Source organism: Macaca fascicularis, chromosome 6 (assembly GCF_037993035.2).
Source record: "Macaca fascicularis isolate 582-1 chromosome 6, T2T-MFA8v1.1".
Lineage (NCBI taxonomy): Eukaryota > Metazoa > Chordata > Mammalia > Primates > Cercopithecidae > Macaca > Macaca fascicularis.
In genome coordinates, this window is record NC_088380.1 from 148,421,858 (window position 1) to 148,439,987 (window position 18,130).

At 49.7% G+C, this 18,130-nt stretch overlaps 1 protein-coding gene across 2 annotated transcripts; it reads right to left on the minus strand.

The window, feature by feature from the left end:
• Positions 1–3,291: 3,291 nt before the first annotated feature.
• PCDH12 (protocadherin 12) lies at positions 3,292–17,894 on the minus strand. Of its 2 annotated transcripts, none has more exons than XM_005558082.4 (4): positions 14,665–17,894; positions 10,879–10,976; positions 8,792–8,943; positions 3,292–5,204 (listed from the first exon to the last, which is right to left on the minus strand). In XM_005558082.4, exons 1-4 carry the CDS (start codon positions 17,542–17,544, stop codon positions 4,780–4,782), a joined length of 3,555 nt encoding a protein of 1,184 aa, XP_005558139.3. In that variant the 5' UTR covers positions 17,545–17,894; the 3' UTR covers positions 3,292–4,779. The 2 variants fall into 2 exon arrangements, 1 of the variants encoding a protein (XP_005558139.3); XR_012414205.1 differs by having other exon boundaries at positions 4,364–5,204; positions 9,031–10,976.
• Positions 17,895–18,130: the final 236 nt, after the last annotated feature.

The window sequence follows — 18,130 nt, forward strand, 5'->3', positions numbered from 1 at the left end:
TCACCTGCTCCCTGCCTCCTTTTCAGGGCTTCCCTGCACACTGGCTCACCGCTATTGGACCCTGCACATGGCCACCTTCCACAGATGGCACTCCTTGGGAGCAGGGATCTTATCTTTGTATTCCAGTGTCCCCAGCACTGAGCGCAAGGCCCCCCGTGCAGGGTAGGAAACCTGAGGTTTCAAACTCAGGGTTTTAAGCTGTGCGTGCACTAAGCTCTCTGCCAAAAAACAAACAAAAAAAGGTTTCTGTGGTTAAATAAGTTTGGGAAACGCTGTACCAGACGTCCCCTTTTTATAGATTCACAATATACATCAGCATATTTGAGGTTCCAAGAAGTCCTCCAGTAAAGAACTTGGTTAACCCAATGTTTTCCCTCACTGAGTTGAGCCCAGAGCCTGTTTCCCTACAGATTGCTTTTGAGCCTTCCTGGGGCACCCTCTGCATGAAGTGTCACTGTGTGCCCTCCCTGTGGAGCCACTCCCCAGCCTCCTCCCCTCTGTGGTCATTTTGGATTTTCTGACTACTGCCTTGTAGCCATAGCCGGGGCCAAGGGCTGGTTCACAGTCTGGACACTCGGGGTCCTGTGGTGAAGGCCACATGCAGCCCTCCCTGAATGGCTTTCCCTCCCACTCAGTCACTACTGAGCTAAATACTGATTCAATTTGGGGTACCAAAGGTTAGGGGTAGGATATTTTTAAGCTCTCCAATTTAAAAAGGAAGGGCCTCTCCTGTGGAAAGAGAAGGATGGCAGAGTTGTGAGAAAGGTGTTGTCAAGGGACCAAAAATCCTTGGCTGTTAGTCACTGCGGTCTTGATCCAACACCAGGGGGATGGGCTTCATTGGCAGAGCTGAGGACTGCTGTGCTTTTGCCATTAAAATTCTGTTATTAATGACTCATCATCAGTGCCCCAGAGGAAGTGTGAGAGGACGAGAGGGAGGTGGCTCTCATCAGCAGGGCCAGCCTGGGTCAGGATGCTGGGTTAAAGCCTGGCGTCCTCACCAATGAGACCTCTGTGGGAAGCTCTACTGCCTCAGTTTCCCTATCCGGAGATGCTGTTTTCAGGGAGTCCTGACACTACGATGAGAACAAGGCTATTTGGTTCACTATATCTTTAGTGCTAATATAGTGTGGGACACTCAGATGTTCAGTAAATATACATTCAACAACCCCCCGCCCCACCCAGTGCCCAGTACCAAGCCTACCCAGCACATAGTAGGCACTTTAATTTGAATGAATAATTTTAAATAACTTGAATGAATAATTCTGTATTGCCCCCCACTCGCCACCTACACACACACACACACACACACACACACACACACACACGGTTCCCTGTGCTACTTCTGGCACTCAGTAATTGTTCAATAAATACAAAATGTTTGTTGCATGAGTGTTTCCGATCATGTCCTACTACTTCTCCGCCATCGTACCCGAAATTTAGTAGGAGCTAGAAAATGCTTATCTATTCTCTAGGTACACACTATGTACCAGGCCAGGCCTCTCCCTCCTCCTGTCCTCTCTTTTGCGGGATTTGGTTCTCTCCAGAGTTTCAAGGGTAGTGGTTGCCACATCACTCTTATTTCAGCCAGAGAAGAGGCAGGGTCAGTGAGCTGCCAAACTGAAGTTGGGTGACAGACAAGGCAGCTGCCTGTCAATCTCTGAGCTGCCCCCAGGCTCTGAGTGAGTACTGCATTGCACTCCTGGTGCTGGAGAACGGCTGACTATTGATTTAAAAAAAAAAAAAAAAAAAAAGTCCCTCTATGCCTCTATGCTTTCCAAATTAAGACAACATTTAACTGAGTGCTTGTTGGCTCGCCTGCTCCCTCAGTCTCCCAGGGGACAGAGCCCATCTTGGTGGAAACTGTTTTGAGCATGTCCAAAGTCTCAGCTTTGACATCTTGGCTGATGTCAAGAAGTTTCTGTAACCTTCCTGTTCAGCACACCCGGTTCTGTCACCATAGACACGGTCTCACTCTGAGCCTGTTATCAGGCAAAGTGCCGGTATCAGCTCATCAGGAGGGGATACATGGTGCAGGAGAGAACACTGTCCCTCACGTACGTACACCCCCATTCTGATCAAAGTTCAGAACAGGAGCAGCTCTACCCATGAGTTCTCCAGGTTCTGCAGGGAAGGCAGGGCTGAGGGCTGACCTAGAGGATTGTAGTGCTTCCTAATCTTAATTGGACCCTAAATCTCTTTGAGAATCTGATCTAAGCACCTACTTCTTTCCATAGAAAAAATGCATATCCTTCCAATTTTGCATGCAGTTCAGCAGGTTCATAGATCCTGAAGTCCAACCAAGGACGTCAGATTAAGAATCTTTGACGTATTAAAAAGACCACCATACTAAATCCCAGATCCAAATCCTGATTTGAGCAACCACTCAGTTAAATGTCATCTTAATTTGGAAAGCTCTCCTCCACAAACCTGCCAGGTGGCCTTAGGCAAGTCATCTGCCGTTTCTTTCTATATTCTTGGCTATAAAATGAAGAGTTGAAATAGATGAAGTTCAGACTCCTTATGACAATTGCCCATGTCTGTGGATGTTTAGATAGTATCTTAAAGCAATGCTGCGTAACCTTTTAAAGGTCAAAGTTTCCTTTAGAGAATCTGATGAGAATTTTGTATCTTCTACCTAAAAAAAAAAATGCCTAGACACAAAGTTTTACCTAGTATTCAGGGAGCCCAATGAGTACAGATTTATAGCTTTTGAACTAGAATGATGCAATGGTCCCATGTGTCTAGTGATCCAGTTGCCACCTATAATTCCAGCTTCCTCAGGTCATCTCCCCATGCCCACTGTCTTCTCTCTACCCTCCCAACATCTGCTCAGCACTGAAAATCTGCTGGTAACTGGGAGGTCACCATGGTCTACTCTAGTACTGTGGTTCTCAGACTTTGCTTTTGCATAACAATCATTTTTTCTAATGAAGTCCTACCTGGAGCTCCAATATGGATAAAAGGGGCCTCTGAAGCATTTACTGACACATTTATTCATTCATACATCCATTCAACAGGTATTTATCAAGCGTTGCTTTGTGGCAGGCACCTGGCTGTTCAGGCTAGAGACCCTGCCTGTCTGCTTGGTTTCCCCCAGCTTCTCTCACTGGCCCACAGAACCCAACAGTTCTGGGATCCAGCCTGAAAATCACAGATTCTGTAAGGAGATCGCTCTGGCCTAGAGTGAGGTGAGGAGAAACCCAGAGACTCTGCCCCGGAAACTCATAACTTTGGGGAGCCTCATTTTCTTCATCTGTAAAATGGAATAATGGAATAATGACACCACACTGTATTCCAAGTATGTATGAGGCCTATTATCCCTAGTTGGGAGTATAATTGGCCCATTTCTGTGAACAGTGAACATGAGCACTGAGCTCCAAGAAAGGACAAAAAGAGGAGCAGATAGAGGAACTTTTGCCTGCAGTGTCCAGGAGAGACCCACGCTATTTAGAAGCTAGCTGATTGGCTGCTCGGAAATTTCCAAGAAAATTATAAAGCTGAACCTTGGGAAAATATCTGCTATTTCTTCCCTCCTCCATCCCCTGGAAGGCTGGCTGCTGTCAGTGCGGATTTCATAGACCCAGTTCACACAGTGTCCTCTGGGATTCACAAGCCTAAACCTGCAATAACAGAGGAAGGTTTACCGGCAAATGGGGTCCAGAAAGATGACATCTGCACTTGAAGAGCTACTTGCTCAGAAAGAACAGGGGTCTGCATCAGTTCAGATCCAAGTTCCTTTTGCCTTGTGCTTGGAAATGTAGAGAGGTGCGGGCCTGCATGACTTTGGAAATGTTCCTTTCAACAGTGTTTCCCGAGGGAGCTCTGTCGGGCAAGTTCACTGCTGCCAACAGCTCACCTCCAGGGCCTTTCCTTCTCCTCTCCTTGGTTGGCAGGCCGGTGTCAAGGTTGAAGGCCTGGGTTTTGGTGTTGGGCCAGCCCGGGTCCAAATCCTGGCTCTGGCTGTACTCCCTGCTTGATCTTGGGAAAGCCATTTGACCTCTCCAAGCCCCAAATCAATGTCTGTGAAATGGGGTTAATCATACCTCCCTCCCAGGACTGTTGGAAAATCAAATTAAATCCTATTGTAAAGCCTGGTGCCTGGCTCATGGAAATGCTTTATAAATAGTTGTGCTTTCTTAGCTCTAATTTTGCAGCTGAGAAGCAGATTAGTTGGTAACATAGTGGTAGGGGAACGGGGTTAAGAGCACACATGTCTGCTATTTGTGTACCTGTCACTGTGTACCAAGGTGCCCCACGCCTGTCCAGGCCCGGTGTGACAGTCTTGCCAGGGATTGGATGACAAAGAACCCTCACTCTATTACTCTTCCCTTCTCCCTCTTGACAGGTGCAAACAGGAGAATGAATCACTGCTTTTCCTTTATTGGTAGGTCAGAGAGCATTTCCTGGCACCCCCAGGGTACAGCCCCCTGACTCCTGCTACTCAAGAAGGCCATCCTTTCCTGCTTGTGGTACTCCGTGGCATCTGTTCTGCCAGAGGACTGACCCTTTGTGCTCTACATATGTTTTGCCAGCAAACACTTGCCTCAGCCACAAACTGTCCCTGTCCTCCAAAAGACTCAGAGCCGCTTACAAGGGGCTGCTTTGGTCAGTCAGGTGTTAGTCCTGGGGCTCCTGCCTCCTCTGTGGGGGTAGCATCAGTCACCCTAAAGTTCTCAGGCCACCACTAGCTAGTGAGTTATAAGATTTTAGAAACCAGCTCATGTCCCCAGATCCTCAGGCCCCTGATTCTTGGATCCAGAGGTGTCCGAGGTATGTTCACAGGCAACTGCCACTGCTGCTGCTGCCTCTGCTCCTGCCCTCAGTCCCCGTCTTTCCACCTGGGTCCCCCTGCACTTTCATGCCTGAGGCCGCACTGGTGGCCAAGTCTAGACTGAGGGTCCTCCCGCAGACTGAGAGCCGCCGCAGTGCCTCAGAGGCGGCCTCCACGGGCATGCCGGAGCGCTGTTCCAGCAGCATCTCCAACAGTGAGCTCATCTCCGAGACAAAGGTGCTGGCCAGCCTCGTGCCTGTTGGGCTCAGCTCTGGTGCCTCTGCCTTGCCGAACGTCTGGAAGGTCCTCGGCTCCTCCGTGGCTGCAGCATCCGGGGAGATCACATTGTCACGGTAGTTGGTGGTGAGGGGCAAAGAGAGTCTCGCCATCCAGGCCGGGTCAGGGGCGCTCAGCCGGTCCAGGGCCAGACCTGTGTGGGGAGCAGGGGACACAGTGAGGGCCAGGCTCCGGGAAGGACCAGGCGGGTGAGGGTGGGGCAATGGGCAGGGCAAGGGCAGTGGACAAAGGAGGGAAGGGAAATGGCAGGGGACAGACAGAGTGGCCAGACAGGGACAGGAAGGAAGAGGCCCTGACAGGGAAGCTCCCTGGGTAGGAAGGCAGTCAACTGACACACCCGGGCGAACCGAGTGGGGAAGCAGCAGGAGGAGGAGAAGGCCTAGAAGCAGGAATTAGCCTTTTTCTAAAGAATTTCCCAATCTGGGCTGTGGTGTGTTTCCAGTCTCAGTGTCTTCTATATTTCATCCAGGATTTTTACCCCTCAGGGCGCCTTCTCCCCTCAGGGCTCCACTAGCTGAGGATGGAGGGAAAAATCCCTTTTCTTAGCCGAGGCTGGAGTTCCTGACTTGGCGCTGCCCTTTGTTCCTATCCATAATAATAGGGACCACATACTAGGTACTTATGTGATGAACAATTTACATAATTATTTAACTTCCACACAAATCTTTGAGGTCAAGAGTATTATCCCCATTTGGTGGATGAGGAAACCGAAGCTGAAAGAAGTTAAGTCACACATCTGCTAGGCAACAAACCTCAATTTGATGCCAGGTCTGATGACTTTGAAGCCTTCCTATGATGGCACCACCCTACCCTCTCTCTGAAGAGCTGGCCCTTCGTCCCTCTGGATACTCCAGGTGCCCAGCTGGGGCCTCTGGAATTCCCAGGCTACCTAAGGTCTGCACTGTTATCACCTGGCCCCCGATCCGCAAATCCTCCTCAACATCATCTCTCAAGCTGCCGGAAACCCTGGCCTAGAGTCAGGCTGGGGAGGGGCTGCCTGTCCAAGGGCTGTCCCAGGAGAGGGACTGGGGTAGTGGTGGTGGCAAGTCAGCCTGGTGGCTGGGAATTCAAAAAACTGGCCCCTACATTTGCAATGCCACAGTCACACTTCTTTTCCCATCCCTTCAACAGAAAATCCTGTTTCAAGAAACCAGTCCCAGGCCTGGTGGTAGAGACCAAGCCAGAGGAAAGAAACTGTAAGTCTTATAGTTAAGAAACAGTGTCTTAAAAAAAATTAAAAAAAAAAAAAGCACAACATCTACTTAACATTTATCTAATGTTTGCCTAAAGTGAGTTACTTTAAAATCTGTGCACAGAATAAAAGACTGGAAGGAGATATGTCAAAATGTTAACTGAAATTACCTCTGGGCAAAAGCAATCCGTTCTCTTTTTGTTTATCTATGTTTTTCTGTATTCTACTTATGTAATTTGAAAAAGTTATTCTGAAGTACGGGTAGTCATTTTTTGTACTGATAAATGAATCTCTGTCTTGCATTCTGGACTGTGCAGGTTGTGAGACAGTGTTGGGCTCCTGCCCTACAGGATCCTTGGGTTTAGCCCCATGCCTGGGACTTAGTGAATGTTTGTTGAATGATTGAATGAACATAAATATTCACCTTCAACATCTGGGAAATGCAAACCTTAGTTTCTTGAGACTCCGAGGCTATAAGGTTGGATGGAACTCTTGGTGGTGTAGAATCAGGCCTTTCCTTGTACACGGATCAGAGAGCTTCAGAAGGAGTGAAGCTTGGAATGAGAAAATCGCTGGGGCGTATGAGAACAGCTGAAAAGTGATGCTGAATTCACCCAGCATTACCCACCAGTTCTAGCTGCAGGTGGGCGCTGGGCCAACCCGGGTTTGATTTCCCAGCTTTGCCGCTTAGGGGCAGTGTGTGTGACCTTGGGAAGATGGCTTAACCTCTCTAAGCTCCCGTTTCCTCTTAGGAAGTGGTGAGACAGTAGTACTTATCTTGTGGAGTTGTTGTGAGGTTCAATGAGTTCATGCAACCAGTAAAACATTATCATGGTCACATTCTCAAGTGGGGCAATCTGAATCTGAAGCAGCAAATCTGAAGCAATCTGAAGCAGCAAGATCCCAGTCTCCCCATGGCAGTCCAGCCTGTGAGCGGCAAAGGCTTTTCTGCCCCTCCTCTTTCCTTACCCCCCACTCCTTACAGTGCTCCTGTGTTCAGTACCCTTTGTGCTATGGGCAAGCAGGACCGTGTGGGAACTGACCCCACAGGTTCCAGCCAGAGCTGATGAATAGAGATAGAATCCAAAGCTATATCCCCCAGCCATACGTAGCTATTGAGCACTTGAAATGTGGCCGATATGGTAGAAGAACTGAATATTTCATTTTATTTAACTTTAATTCATTTAAAGTTAAATAGCCACATGTGGCTAGTGACTACCGCATTGAACAACACAGCTCTAAAATTTAGAGCCACACTGCCTGTGTTAATAACTATCCATGAGCTGCACAACCTTGGGCAAATTATTAAACACCCCTGACCCTCACATTTTTCCTTTATGAAGTGGGGATAATGAATAGTCCCTATCTCATAAGATTTTCTCATGAGGTACTTAGAACAGGGCCTAGCACATAGAAAGTGCCCAATAACTATTAGCAATATTTTTTTAACCAGGGAGAGAAGTCCCTGCCGTGCCTTCAATGTGTCTGCAGCCAGATGGAGCACATGAGAAACAGTGTTAACTACATAGATAGAAAACCACAGCACAGGGACGGTCCGCTGTGGGGTGTGTTACCAAAGAAGGCTGACCAATGTCCGTAGCAGGGGCAGGGGGCGCTAGCAGATTCTTGAATTCAAATTCACATTATGTATTTATTGTCAAAGCTAATTGTTTGTCTGCAAAATTCTTTTTGTTTTAATTGCAATTGTTAGCATGTTAAAGAGTTGACCTGGTTCCCAGGGCGAAAGGGTATTAAAACACACCAGACGCAAATGAGTGGTAAGAAGTCCATAGAGGACAGGCTGGCTCAGGGTTTGGCTCCCCTTCGATCACTGGTGAGCTGGGTGACTCTGGGACGGCTACTCGATTTTTTTGAGCCTCGGTTTTCTCATCTGTAAATTCAAGGTAATAATTATCTACTTGAGGAGATTGGCTGGAGGCTTAAATGAGATCATGTACATAAGATGCTTCCACTGTGCCTGGCATGTTCACTATTCTTACAGTGATTTTTAAAATGAATAATCAAAGTAGGCCGGGTGCCTACTTTGGCTTTGATTACAGGTGGCTCATGCCTCTAACGCCAGCACTTTGGGAGGCTGAGGTGGGCGGATTGCTTGAGCCCAGGAGTTGGAGACCAGCCTGGGCAACATGTGAATCCCTGTCCCTACCAAAAAAAAAAAAAAAAAATCAAAACTTAGCGAGATGTGGTGGTGCTCACCTGTAGTCCCAGCTACTTGGGAGGCCAAGGTGGGAGGATCACCTGAGCCCAGGAGGTCAATGCTGCAGTGAGCTGTGATCACCCTGTGATCACGCCACTCTACTCCAGCCTGGGTGACAAAGCAAGACCCTGTCTAAAAAAGAAATCAAAGTAGAACCCAGTCTTTAAAATACTTTCTGCAAGGGTGAAAGGGAATTTAAATGTTGCTGATGTTCCTCCACAGAAACAGAATGGCTTTTCCCTGCAGTGGATTGGAGTACAACTCTGAAGCCTGGACACCATGGGGCAAGGTGACTCTAGGAGGTCCCTACCTGTGCAGGGGTCCAGCAGACTTGACAGCTCTTCTTCTAGCAATTGCTTCACAGAGAGGTCCTTTTCAGGATCCAAAGGCCCTTCCTCCTGTTCTGGGTCTGTCTGGCCTCCAGCCCTCGCACTCGGGCCATCTGTGTCTGTGATTGCACTCCTACAAAAGAAACCAGCCAGTCCACGGGTAAGGACATTCCTATATAGATCCATTCATTCATGCCCATTTATGTTTGCATTCATTTACCCATATAGGGAACTGGATTCACAGCCTGGCCTCTGCAGTCAGACCAACCTGGATCATGTGATTCCAGCCCTCCTCTTACTCTGTTTCTTCATCTGTAAAATGAGAGTAATAAATAACACCCACCTCACAGGGTATTGTGAGGGTAAAATGAGACGCTGTAAGTAAAGGGGCCTACCACAGAGCCTGGCACATTGTAAGCACTCAGCAGACAGAAGTGAAGATGAGTTCATTGATATCATTCTTGTCGCTCCTCCCATGCCTAGGTATTTCCTGGCACACAGGAGGAGTTTAGTAAACCTCAGTGGAGCCAGTGCAGCCGTCCATCCATCCATAGAAGAAGAGCTCCAGCAAGGCTGGGATTTTTGCCTGTCTCATTCCCTGCTCGCTCACTGATGCTCAGAACAGGGCGTGGCACACAGTGGGTGCTGAATCAACACTTAGTGAATGACTGAACATTCCTTCCTTCCTACTTTAGGCCAAAACCTAGGCCAGAAGAACAGACCTATGGAGGGTGCAGCTGGAGTGAGGCAGCCTAAAGCTGCTCAGAATCTGCTACCTGCATCCCAGTCTCCTGCTGTCTCCATCCTGGCCCCTCTCTCCCATGGACACTTGGGGACAGGCCTGGACCCTCATCCCAGCAGGTGGAAAGGCTTCTGAGGGGTTTTAAGGCGTAGGAGTCCTTTCTGTTTGTTTGGGATTTTTTCCCCCTGTAGCCATTTCTGCTGCTGTGAAGAAATGAGCAGGGAGGTGGCAAGTGTGTGGGTGATAATGACAACTAATGTTTATTAAGCAGTGAGTCTGAGTCAGGCCTCATGTGATGCAAGGTCCATGCACCGTCTCATTCAAACCTTCCACACCTGTAAAGGGTTCTCTTCAATCACCCCATTGTACAAATGAGAAAACCAAGACTTGTGAAGATTTTGCAGGTTCCCAAGGTCCCCGTAGATTAAGAGATAAAGCAAGAATTCAAATCCAGGCCAGTGTGACTCTGGAGTGTGTGGACTCACCCCTGCCGTACACTACCTCTTGCCATCCTTGTAAAAAGAAGCTATAAGTTGTCAGGGCAAGAGCACTGATGCAGGAGTCCGGAACTCTGAGAGCTGGTCCCAGCTTTGCCACTCACTTGTTACATGACCTTTAGCAAAATTGCTTCAAGGGGAAAGGAGTTAGCGTTGTGTGTGCACCTACTATGCGTCAGTCCTGGGCTATGGGCTTAGAATACAATTGATCATGAAATTCTCACCCCATTACTACAAGGGAAATGGGATGGCTTCTATTTTACAGATGGGGAAACCAAGGTCCTGAGAGATTATCTCACTTGCTCAAGTTTACATAGCTGGTTTGAATCAAACTATCCAGAGCCTCAGTTTATCCATCCATAACAAGAAGTTGGATTGGATGTTCTCTTAAGGGCTCTTCAATTCTAGGATTGCCCAAAGGGACACGCCCACATATCCATGTCTTTAGTGGGGAGCCTTCATATTACGTTTATGGGCCCAGAGAAAGAGAGGTGACAGTTACAGATATAAAGGCAATTTACAGCACCTCTGTAATCAGGGGACGAATCGAGCCTCAGCGATGAAGTCATTTCCTTGGTGACTACTGTATTGATAGTATTTATTAATACATCTTGATAGTCCTATAGGACTTCTAGGTCGTGTAAATACTATCAATACAGTCACCCCATGACCAAGCCTCCCAGGGTGGGAGGATGGATGCTGTCTGCTGCACCCTCCCAGGGGACCGGTGTCTGGGATGGGCTCACCCTTCCTCACTCACAGAGGCTGCAGAGATGAGGGGCAGCCAGTAGGGGCCATGAGATGCCTGTGGGGGCTACGTGCTGCTTACCTGCTGCCTCCTGGCTTGGCCAAGTACTTATTTCCTCGGTGGTTTGGTTTCGGCTGGAATTGGCCCTGATGCAGCAAGGACAGCAGCTGGGAGATTTGCTACAAGACAGGAAAAATCTGTTGACTCCACACAATTCCGACTCAGCACACTTCCTCGCCGGATGTTTCCCTCAATGCCGGTGCTTTCTTTTTATAGTCTTTCCTCTGGCTTCAGATGTTTGTGTGATCAGATGGGGGATGGTGCCCAGTGGCAGAGACAGGGACCTGGGCAGGCAGGTCCCCTGCTCTGTCATGTCACCCCAGGACCTGAGTGTCTGAAGGAGAGCAAGAGGACCCTCTGGGCCCATCCCCTCACACTCATTCCTCCGAGTGTCCTGCGCCTGGTGGACTCTGAGAGATAGGGGTGAAAAAGGCATTTCCTGACCATCAATTTGTTGTCACTTTGATAAAGATTATCTTAAAGAGTTATGTTCCCCTTTAGCAGTATTTGGACATTTGGTCGATTTTTGTTGACCAGATGTAAGACTATGTTGTAGAGAAGGCAAAATGGTGTCATTAAATTATTCATTTATTCATCTTTTCATTCATTCATTCAACAAGTACTTAATAAGTGCCAGGCAGGATGGTTGCAATGGGAGTAAGAAGGAGAAGGAGACCCAGCTGCTGCCCTCAGCATGGTCATATCTGTCAGGAGGTGAAGGTTGCAGGCAGCCCCACAGGGAGTGGGGGAGCAGTGAAGAGTGGTTACCACAGGGGTTGCCTCTGGGCGTAGGGAAAGAGTGGGGGCTCTGTGGGAGTGGAGGAAGGCCCCTAACCCAACTTGGAGCAGGGAGGAAGCAGGGGGGTGGTACTGGATTAAGTTCATTCATTCATTTCAACAGATGTTACTGAGTTCATACTACATGCCAGGCACCTCTGCTGAGACCCAAAGGCTCCATAGGAGTTTGGCAAGTGGAAAGAGAACGAGGGTCTGGGCAAGGGGTGATGGTGACAGGGGGGTGGTTTCAGGCAGAAGCACTGCACACTGAAAGGCTGGAAGAGAAGGCAGAGTTTCAGAAAGATTGGAGAATGGAGTAGGGGATGGGTGAGCTACCAGGGCCAGACCCTATAGGCCATTGGGAGGGAAAGGCAACAGATCAAGTCCTGGGAGGCGGAGTTCTAGTTCAAGGCCATTTGTAGCTTATTGTATAGTGTTAGACAGGCTTTTAGACCTCCTCAGACCTCAGTTTCCTCATCTCTAATGGGGGGCTAGAAATACCCATACAGCCTTCTTCTCGGTGTTGTCGAGATTAAATGGTTTGAAAAAGTTAAAAATCCTTTGCAAAAGCAAGGAGTTTGGACTGTTATTCCTAGAAACACTGCTTCAACCTCCTGGGTCCACCCCCATTCCTCCCTTAGGAGGTCCACCGTGCCCCTCGGTGCAGCTTGAGGTAGGAAGTGTCAACCTCAGAGGAGAGTTGGAAGAGGAGATGGCCAGGACTGGGGTTTCACTGTGACTTGGGAGACTCAGGGTCTCATTGCCTGCCTCAGGGAAGATCCCACCTCCCAGCCCAGGCCCAGAAGCCCTCCTAAGATACCTGCCACCCTTTGCTCAAGTGACAGCTGGCATTTCATGACATGACTCCCTACATGCCAATCCCTATGCTGAGCACTGTCATTCAGAGTCACTTCACAGTTACAGCCCAGATTCAAATCAGTCAGACTCAGGTTCAAATCCCAAATATGCCCCTGCCCCAGTTCCCATCAATGTGGCCTTGAGGAATTACTTAAGCATTCTGAGCCTCAGTTTCCTCAACAGTAAAAAAGTGAATATTAATGAGACCCAGATCATATGGTGGGTTATGAGATTTAAATGAGCTTATTAATAGATCCCATGATAAACAATGATTGTCCAGTGTCATATAATCTCCCTTAATTCTTTTTTTTTTTTTTTGAGACGGAGTCTCGCTCTGTCGCCCAGGCTGGAGTGCAGTGGCCGAATCTCAGCTCACTGCAAGCTCCACCTCCCGGGTTTACGCCATTCTCCTGCCTCAGCCTCCCAAGTAGCTGGGACTATAGGTGCCTGCCACCTCGCCCGGCTATTTTTTTGTATTTTTTAGTAGAGATGGGGTTTCATCGTGTTAGCCAGGATGGTCTCGATCTCTTGACCTCGTGATCCTCCCGTCTCGGCCTCCCAAAGTGCTGGGATTACAGGCTTGAGCCACCGCGCCCGGCCAATCTCCCTTAATTCTTACAACAGCCTAAGGGAAGAGATACCATTATGGCCATTTTGCAGAGGTGGAATTGGAGGCTTACAGGGGCTACATAGAAGTTAGTGGGAGGGCTGGAATTTAAACTCAGATCTGACTCTATGTGCTGCTGGAAAGATATGAGCATTGGGCAAGCAGCCTCAAGTTGATCCCAAATGGGCACCTTTCTTTCTGTCACCTCAGTGGGGCCACCCACGGTGCCTATTCTCTGTTGTCCTGTCTACCAGCAGCCAGCACAGTGCTCAGCACAGAGTTTATCCAAAAAGCACCTGATCAATGGATGGATGAATGGAAAGATAAATTAGTGGTTGGCTCTGGCAACCTCTGGGTCTGCACTGATTCCAGGGCAAGATTCCTAAGAGAACAGCTGGGCCATCTCCAGGTGGCTTCCTGAGGAGGGAGTAAGGGAAGGAAACTGTGTTTTGCTTCACAGGAAACATGAACTGATGGCCTGGCCAAATAGAGGTGTGCCTTGGGCAGGCAGCCTGGCACAGTGAAAATATCTGAGGTTCACAGAAGCAGATATGGGTGTGAGATCAGGCATCATCCCTGAAAAGGTTTCCACACTTGTGTCTAGAAAATCCCAGGTCCTTAGACATTTTGTCACTCATCATCCCATTTAGACCTCACACTCTAAGGAGGCAGACACAGGGTAAGTTTGGTCTCATAGTCCCCATTTTATAGATGAGGAAAATGAGGCTCAGATGTTGAAGGATGTGTACAAGGTTGCCCAGCTCCTAAGTGACTGTTGAAATTTGAATCCCAATCTGCCTAACTGCAAAGTTCTAAGGTTATTTCCTCTGCCGCATCCTGCAGGCCCAGCCAGAAAGCTCTGGGGTCTCAGAAAAATTATTTGCTACACCTGGGTTTGGGTGCAATGATGCCTATCCTGGCCTTCTTCATAGGGAGGTTGCCCAGATGAGATGAGGGCAGGCAGAGAGTGGAGATGGAGAAGTGCTTTGAGGAAGGAATAGCAATAATTTGCTGAGTACTGACTACATGTCAGATGGACGCTGTTCTACAGGCATTAAGAGCATTCACTCATTTTATCTTCAAGCAAACTTAGAAGATGGGTGCTGTTAACACAGACATCTTTCAACAGAGAAGTTAACTTCCCCTGTGGTTCAGAGCTAGGAAGAAGTGGAGCTAGGATTTGAACTCAGGCAACCTTGCCCAAAGCTTATACTCTTAGTCACTACCTTTGCTGTGTGTCTACTTGTGAGGCACCATAAATGCCTTGTAGGAACTAATTGATCAAATCCTCTGGACAACTCTACGAGGTAGATACTCTTACTATCATTTCTAATTTACAGATAAGACAACTAAGGCCCAGAGACAGTAAGGAATTTGCCTAGGATCACACAGCTAAGTTCAGCCAGTCACAAAGCTGTGCCCTGAACCACTGCTATCCAAAGCATCAAAAAGTACCAGGTGAGCCTAAGGAAGAAACATGAGGACTGTGCAGGTTACGGGGGTGTCTGATGCTGTTTCTGGTGGTCAGGAGTGACCAGAGAAAGAGCTGCCCATGCCCCAGGTACCTGAACAGGAGGAGAATCCACAGTGAGCTCCTCCACGGGGTTCCGCTCGGCGAAGGCAGCCACAGACAGCCGGACCAGACTCCGCAGGATCTGACGGGGCCCTAATTCTTTCTCAGGGGACACTTTGCCATTGAGATGTCGCTGCCGTCTCAGGGTTGCAGAGGAGGCTGGTGGGCTCTGTGGAGCCTCCTCACTGCCCTGGTCTCCAGCCAGCCTCCCTGTGGGGCTGCCTGCAACTTTCAGAGGCCTGGAACGTGGCTGGCCTGTGGCAGGCTGGGGCTCGGGAAGGTTCAGGTTCTCCCGGGAGGCGTTCCTCTGCCTGGGATGGTTGAAAAGCAGATTGACGGTGTCTTGCAGCACCTCTCGGCTCTCCGCCGGTGCTCCCTGGTTGCCTTGATTACGTAGCGTCCTGTACAGGGTCGGGGTGAGGTGGAAGGGGGCCTGAAGGCAGGGGTCCCAGCCTGCTTCCATCATCGCCTCCTTGTCCATGTCTTTGTGGGACTGCCCGACTTCACAAGGCTCACCTGCCTGACCCCTGAGCATAGGCACGAGGTGGATGTCTGCCTTCTGAATGTGTTTCTGGGGCCTCTTGGGCTGCTGGCGGTAGGTGGACTCGGCCTCCCGACAGTTGTAGGCCCTGTTGTCCTTCTTCTCTGTCCGGCAGATGGACATGAACAAAGCCAGGATCAACCCGAAGATGCCCAGCAGTACAGTCAGGCAGATCACTGTCAGCATCGACATGCTCAAGGCCCCAGGCTTGCGGGCTGAGTCCCTCAGGTGGTCAGCACTGGTGACAAACATGATCCTCAACAGGGCTCGGGTCTGTAAAGGGGGGCTTCCCTGGTCCTCTACCACTATCTCCAGCTCCCACTCACTCCCAATGAGGCTGCTGGCATTGGTAACGTTGACGAACAGCTGCCCTGCATGGGGGCTGAGGATGAAGAGGTGGGCTTCATTTCCACTGCGGATGCTGTAGAGGGGCTCTCCATTTGCCCCCGAGTCTGCATCTCTTGCCACAATGGTTGTCAAAAGGAATGGCCGGGAGCTGTGAGTGGCCAGTGGAGGTGTGTCAGTGCCTGCTGGACCCAAGCCATTGGGAGTCTCGATGGGCACTAGCAGGTGGCCTGTGGAGGCGTTCACAAGCACGGAGAGGCTGGCTTTTCCATCGCTGAGCACAGGCTGGACCACCTCTGGGGCATTATCATTGGCATCCAAGAGGCTGACCCTCACAGAGACACTGGATGCAAGCATGGGTTGCCCGCTGTCCTCTGCGATCACCTGGAACTCAAAGCCGGCCATCTCTTCATAGTTCAGTGACCTCTGAGCAGTGACCTCTCCTGTGTTGGAGTCAATAGCTACTAAGTGAGCAACTGGGGAATCATGGATGCGGTATGAGACTTTTCCATTAATACCCAAGTCTGCATCATGAGCCTTGATGGTAATGAGGTGAAGAGAGGGTACGTTGTTTTCCCGTGTGGAGACTTCGTACCTGCTTTTCTCAAACACAGGTGCGTTGTCGTTGATGTCACTGATTTGAATGCTGAGCTGTTTCTTGGCTGATAAGGGCTGCAGTCCTTGGTCTTGGGCTAACAGAGTGAGTGTATATTTGGGCCACTGCTCTCTGTCCAGTGTGGCATTGGTTAGCAACATGTATGTGTTGCCATTAGTTCTTTTCAGCCTGAAGTGGCCCAGCTCTTGGCTCAGCCAACAGTGGACCAAACCATTGTTTCCTGAATCCAAGTCATCTGCCATGACAAGAGCAATAAAACTGTCCTTGGGAAGAGCTTCTGACACCAGTGATGGCTGGGAGGCCCATGTGACATGGATGCTTGGGATGTTGTCATTGACGTCCAGAACCTTGATGAGAACTTTGCAATGGGCTGGGATGGGATTGGGACCCAGGTCCCTTGCCTGGACATCCACCTCGTAGGCAGGGTTCTTTTCATAGTCTAGAGGTCGACGCAGAATGACCTGGCCTGTCTTGGCATCAATACTGAAGGTGTCCAGCACCTCTGGAGGCATGTGCTTACTGAGGAAGAACTCCACCTCCCCATTGGGGCCTTGGTCAGGGTCTGTGGCAGTCAGTTTTATGAGAAGAGTACCAGGGGCAGCATCTTCTTGGATTTCTAGTGCCAGTGAACTCTCAGCAAATACAGGGCTATTATCATTGGAGTCCAAGACGTTGACCTTGACCAAGCTGGTGCCTGACTTGGGGGGGTTCCCATTGTCATAGGCAGTTAACACCAGATCAAAAAATGAATGGATTTCCCTGTCCAGCTCCTTCACTACTACGAGTTCTGCGTGTTTGGTCTCATCAGGGCCCACAATGACATCCAAGGCAAAGTGCTCACTGGGAGACAGAGTGTAGGTGTGCAGGGTGTTAGGGCCTGTGTCTGGGTCAAGAGCTCTGTCCAGGGGGATCCGGGTGCGCAGAGAGGCGCTCTCAGAGATTTCCAGCTCCTGCTCGCCTTTGGGAAACCGTGGCTGGTGGTCATTGATGTCCAGCACTTGGATCTCCACGTGGATCAGAGCCAAATCCCCTGTGGCAAGCACATCAAAGGAAACCAGGCAGGGATCCCACTGTCGGCATAGCTGCTCTCGATCCAGCCGCCTACCTGTGCTGAGCAAGCCTTCCTCAGAGTCCACGTGAATGGGGAGCGCCTGAGGCAGCTGCAACACCTGGAAGGCAGCCCCAGCTTGCCTCTGCCTCTCCTCCCGGCCCAGCTCCTGGGACAGCTTCCCGATCACTGTGCCAGATGGCACTTCCTCTGACACTTGGTATTTCACTGTGAGAGTGGTTACCTCCTGACCATCCCCTAAAAGAAAGAAGTAGCCACCTGGCCCCAAAAGCCCCAGCAGAAGTTGCAGAAGTTGCATCATGCTTACCACCAAGTGGGCCACATTCAGAAACTGCTAGAGTTCTTTCAAGCCTGGACAAGTCCTCCAGTGTTTCCTGGATGGCTCAATCAGCCCTGTGCTCCTTCCCCCGGACCTGCTGGCACAACCTTGTCCCATAGTTAGATGATGATGGAACAAGCAGGACCCCCAGGCAAGGCCATCTTCATCGGAAGCGATCTGAGATATCCAAACGCCGATCAAGAATTGCCAGGATAGACCCCTACAGGGGAACTAGCTGGTCCACTTCAGCAAATGATGGACAAGAGCTGGTCTAAGAGGGACCTGACCCAGTTGAGCAGGATGTGGGACTCTGACTTCCAAACAGTTGCTAGGCTGGGGAAACAGAGAAGCAGCTTTTTCCTATGGAAACCCCACCTACAGGAAAAGGGAGGGCTGTGAGTTTTCAATGCCAATTAGAGAAAGAGCATTTCCTGTGAAGCTAAGTGGCCTGCCACTGAGGAGGATGAGGCTGGGGCTCCGGGGACAGGCCAGATGGGAAGCTGCTGTCCATGCAGCAAGGCTGCTGCTGAGGGAAAGGGAGCCTCTGCATCACCAAGTGAGCAGAAAA

Bases quoted from the DNA above. Each gene is read 5' to 3' on its own strand.
- PCDH12 (XM_005558082.4), bottom strand. From the start codon at position 17,544: ATGATGCAACTTCTGCAACTTCTGCTGGGGCTTTTGGGGCCAGGTGGC. The intron at 10,977-14,664 runs GTACCTGGGGCA...CCTGTCTTGTAG, and splicing joins TGGATTCTCCTCCTGTTCAG to CAAATCTCCCAGCTGCTGTC. The intron at 5,205-8,791 runs GTAGGGACCTCC...CTCCCCACACAG, and splicing joins TCTGCTGGACCCCTGCACAG to GTCTGGCCCTGGACCGGCTG.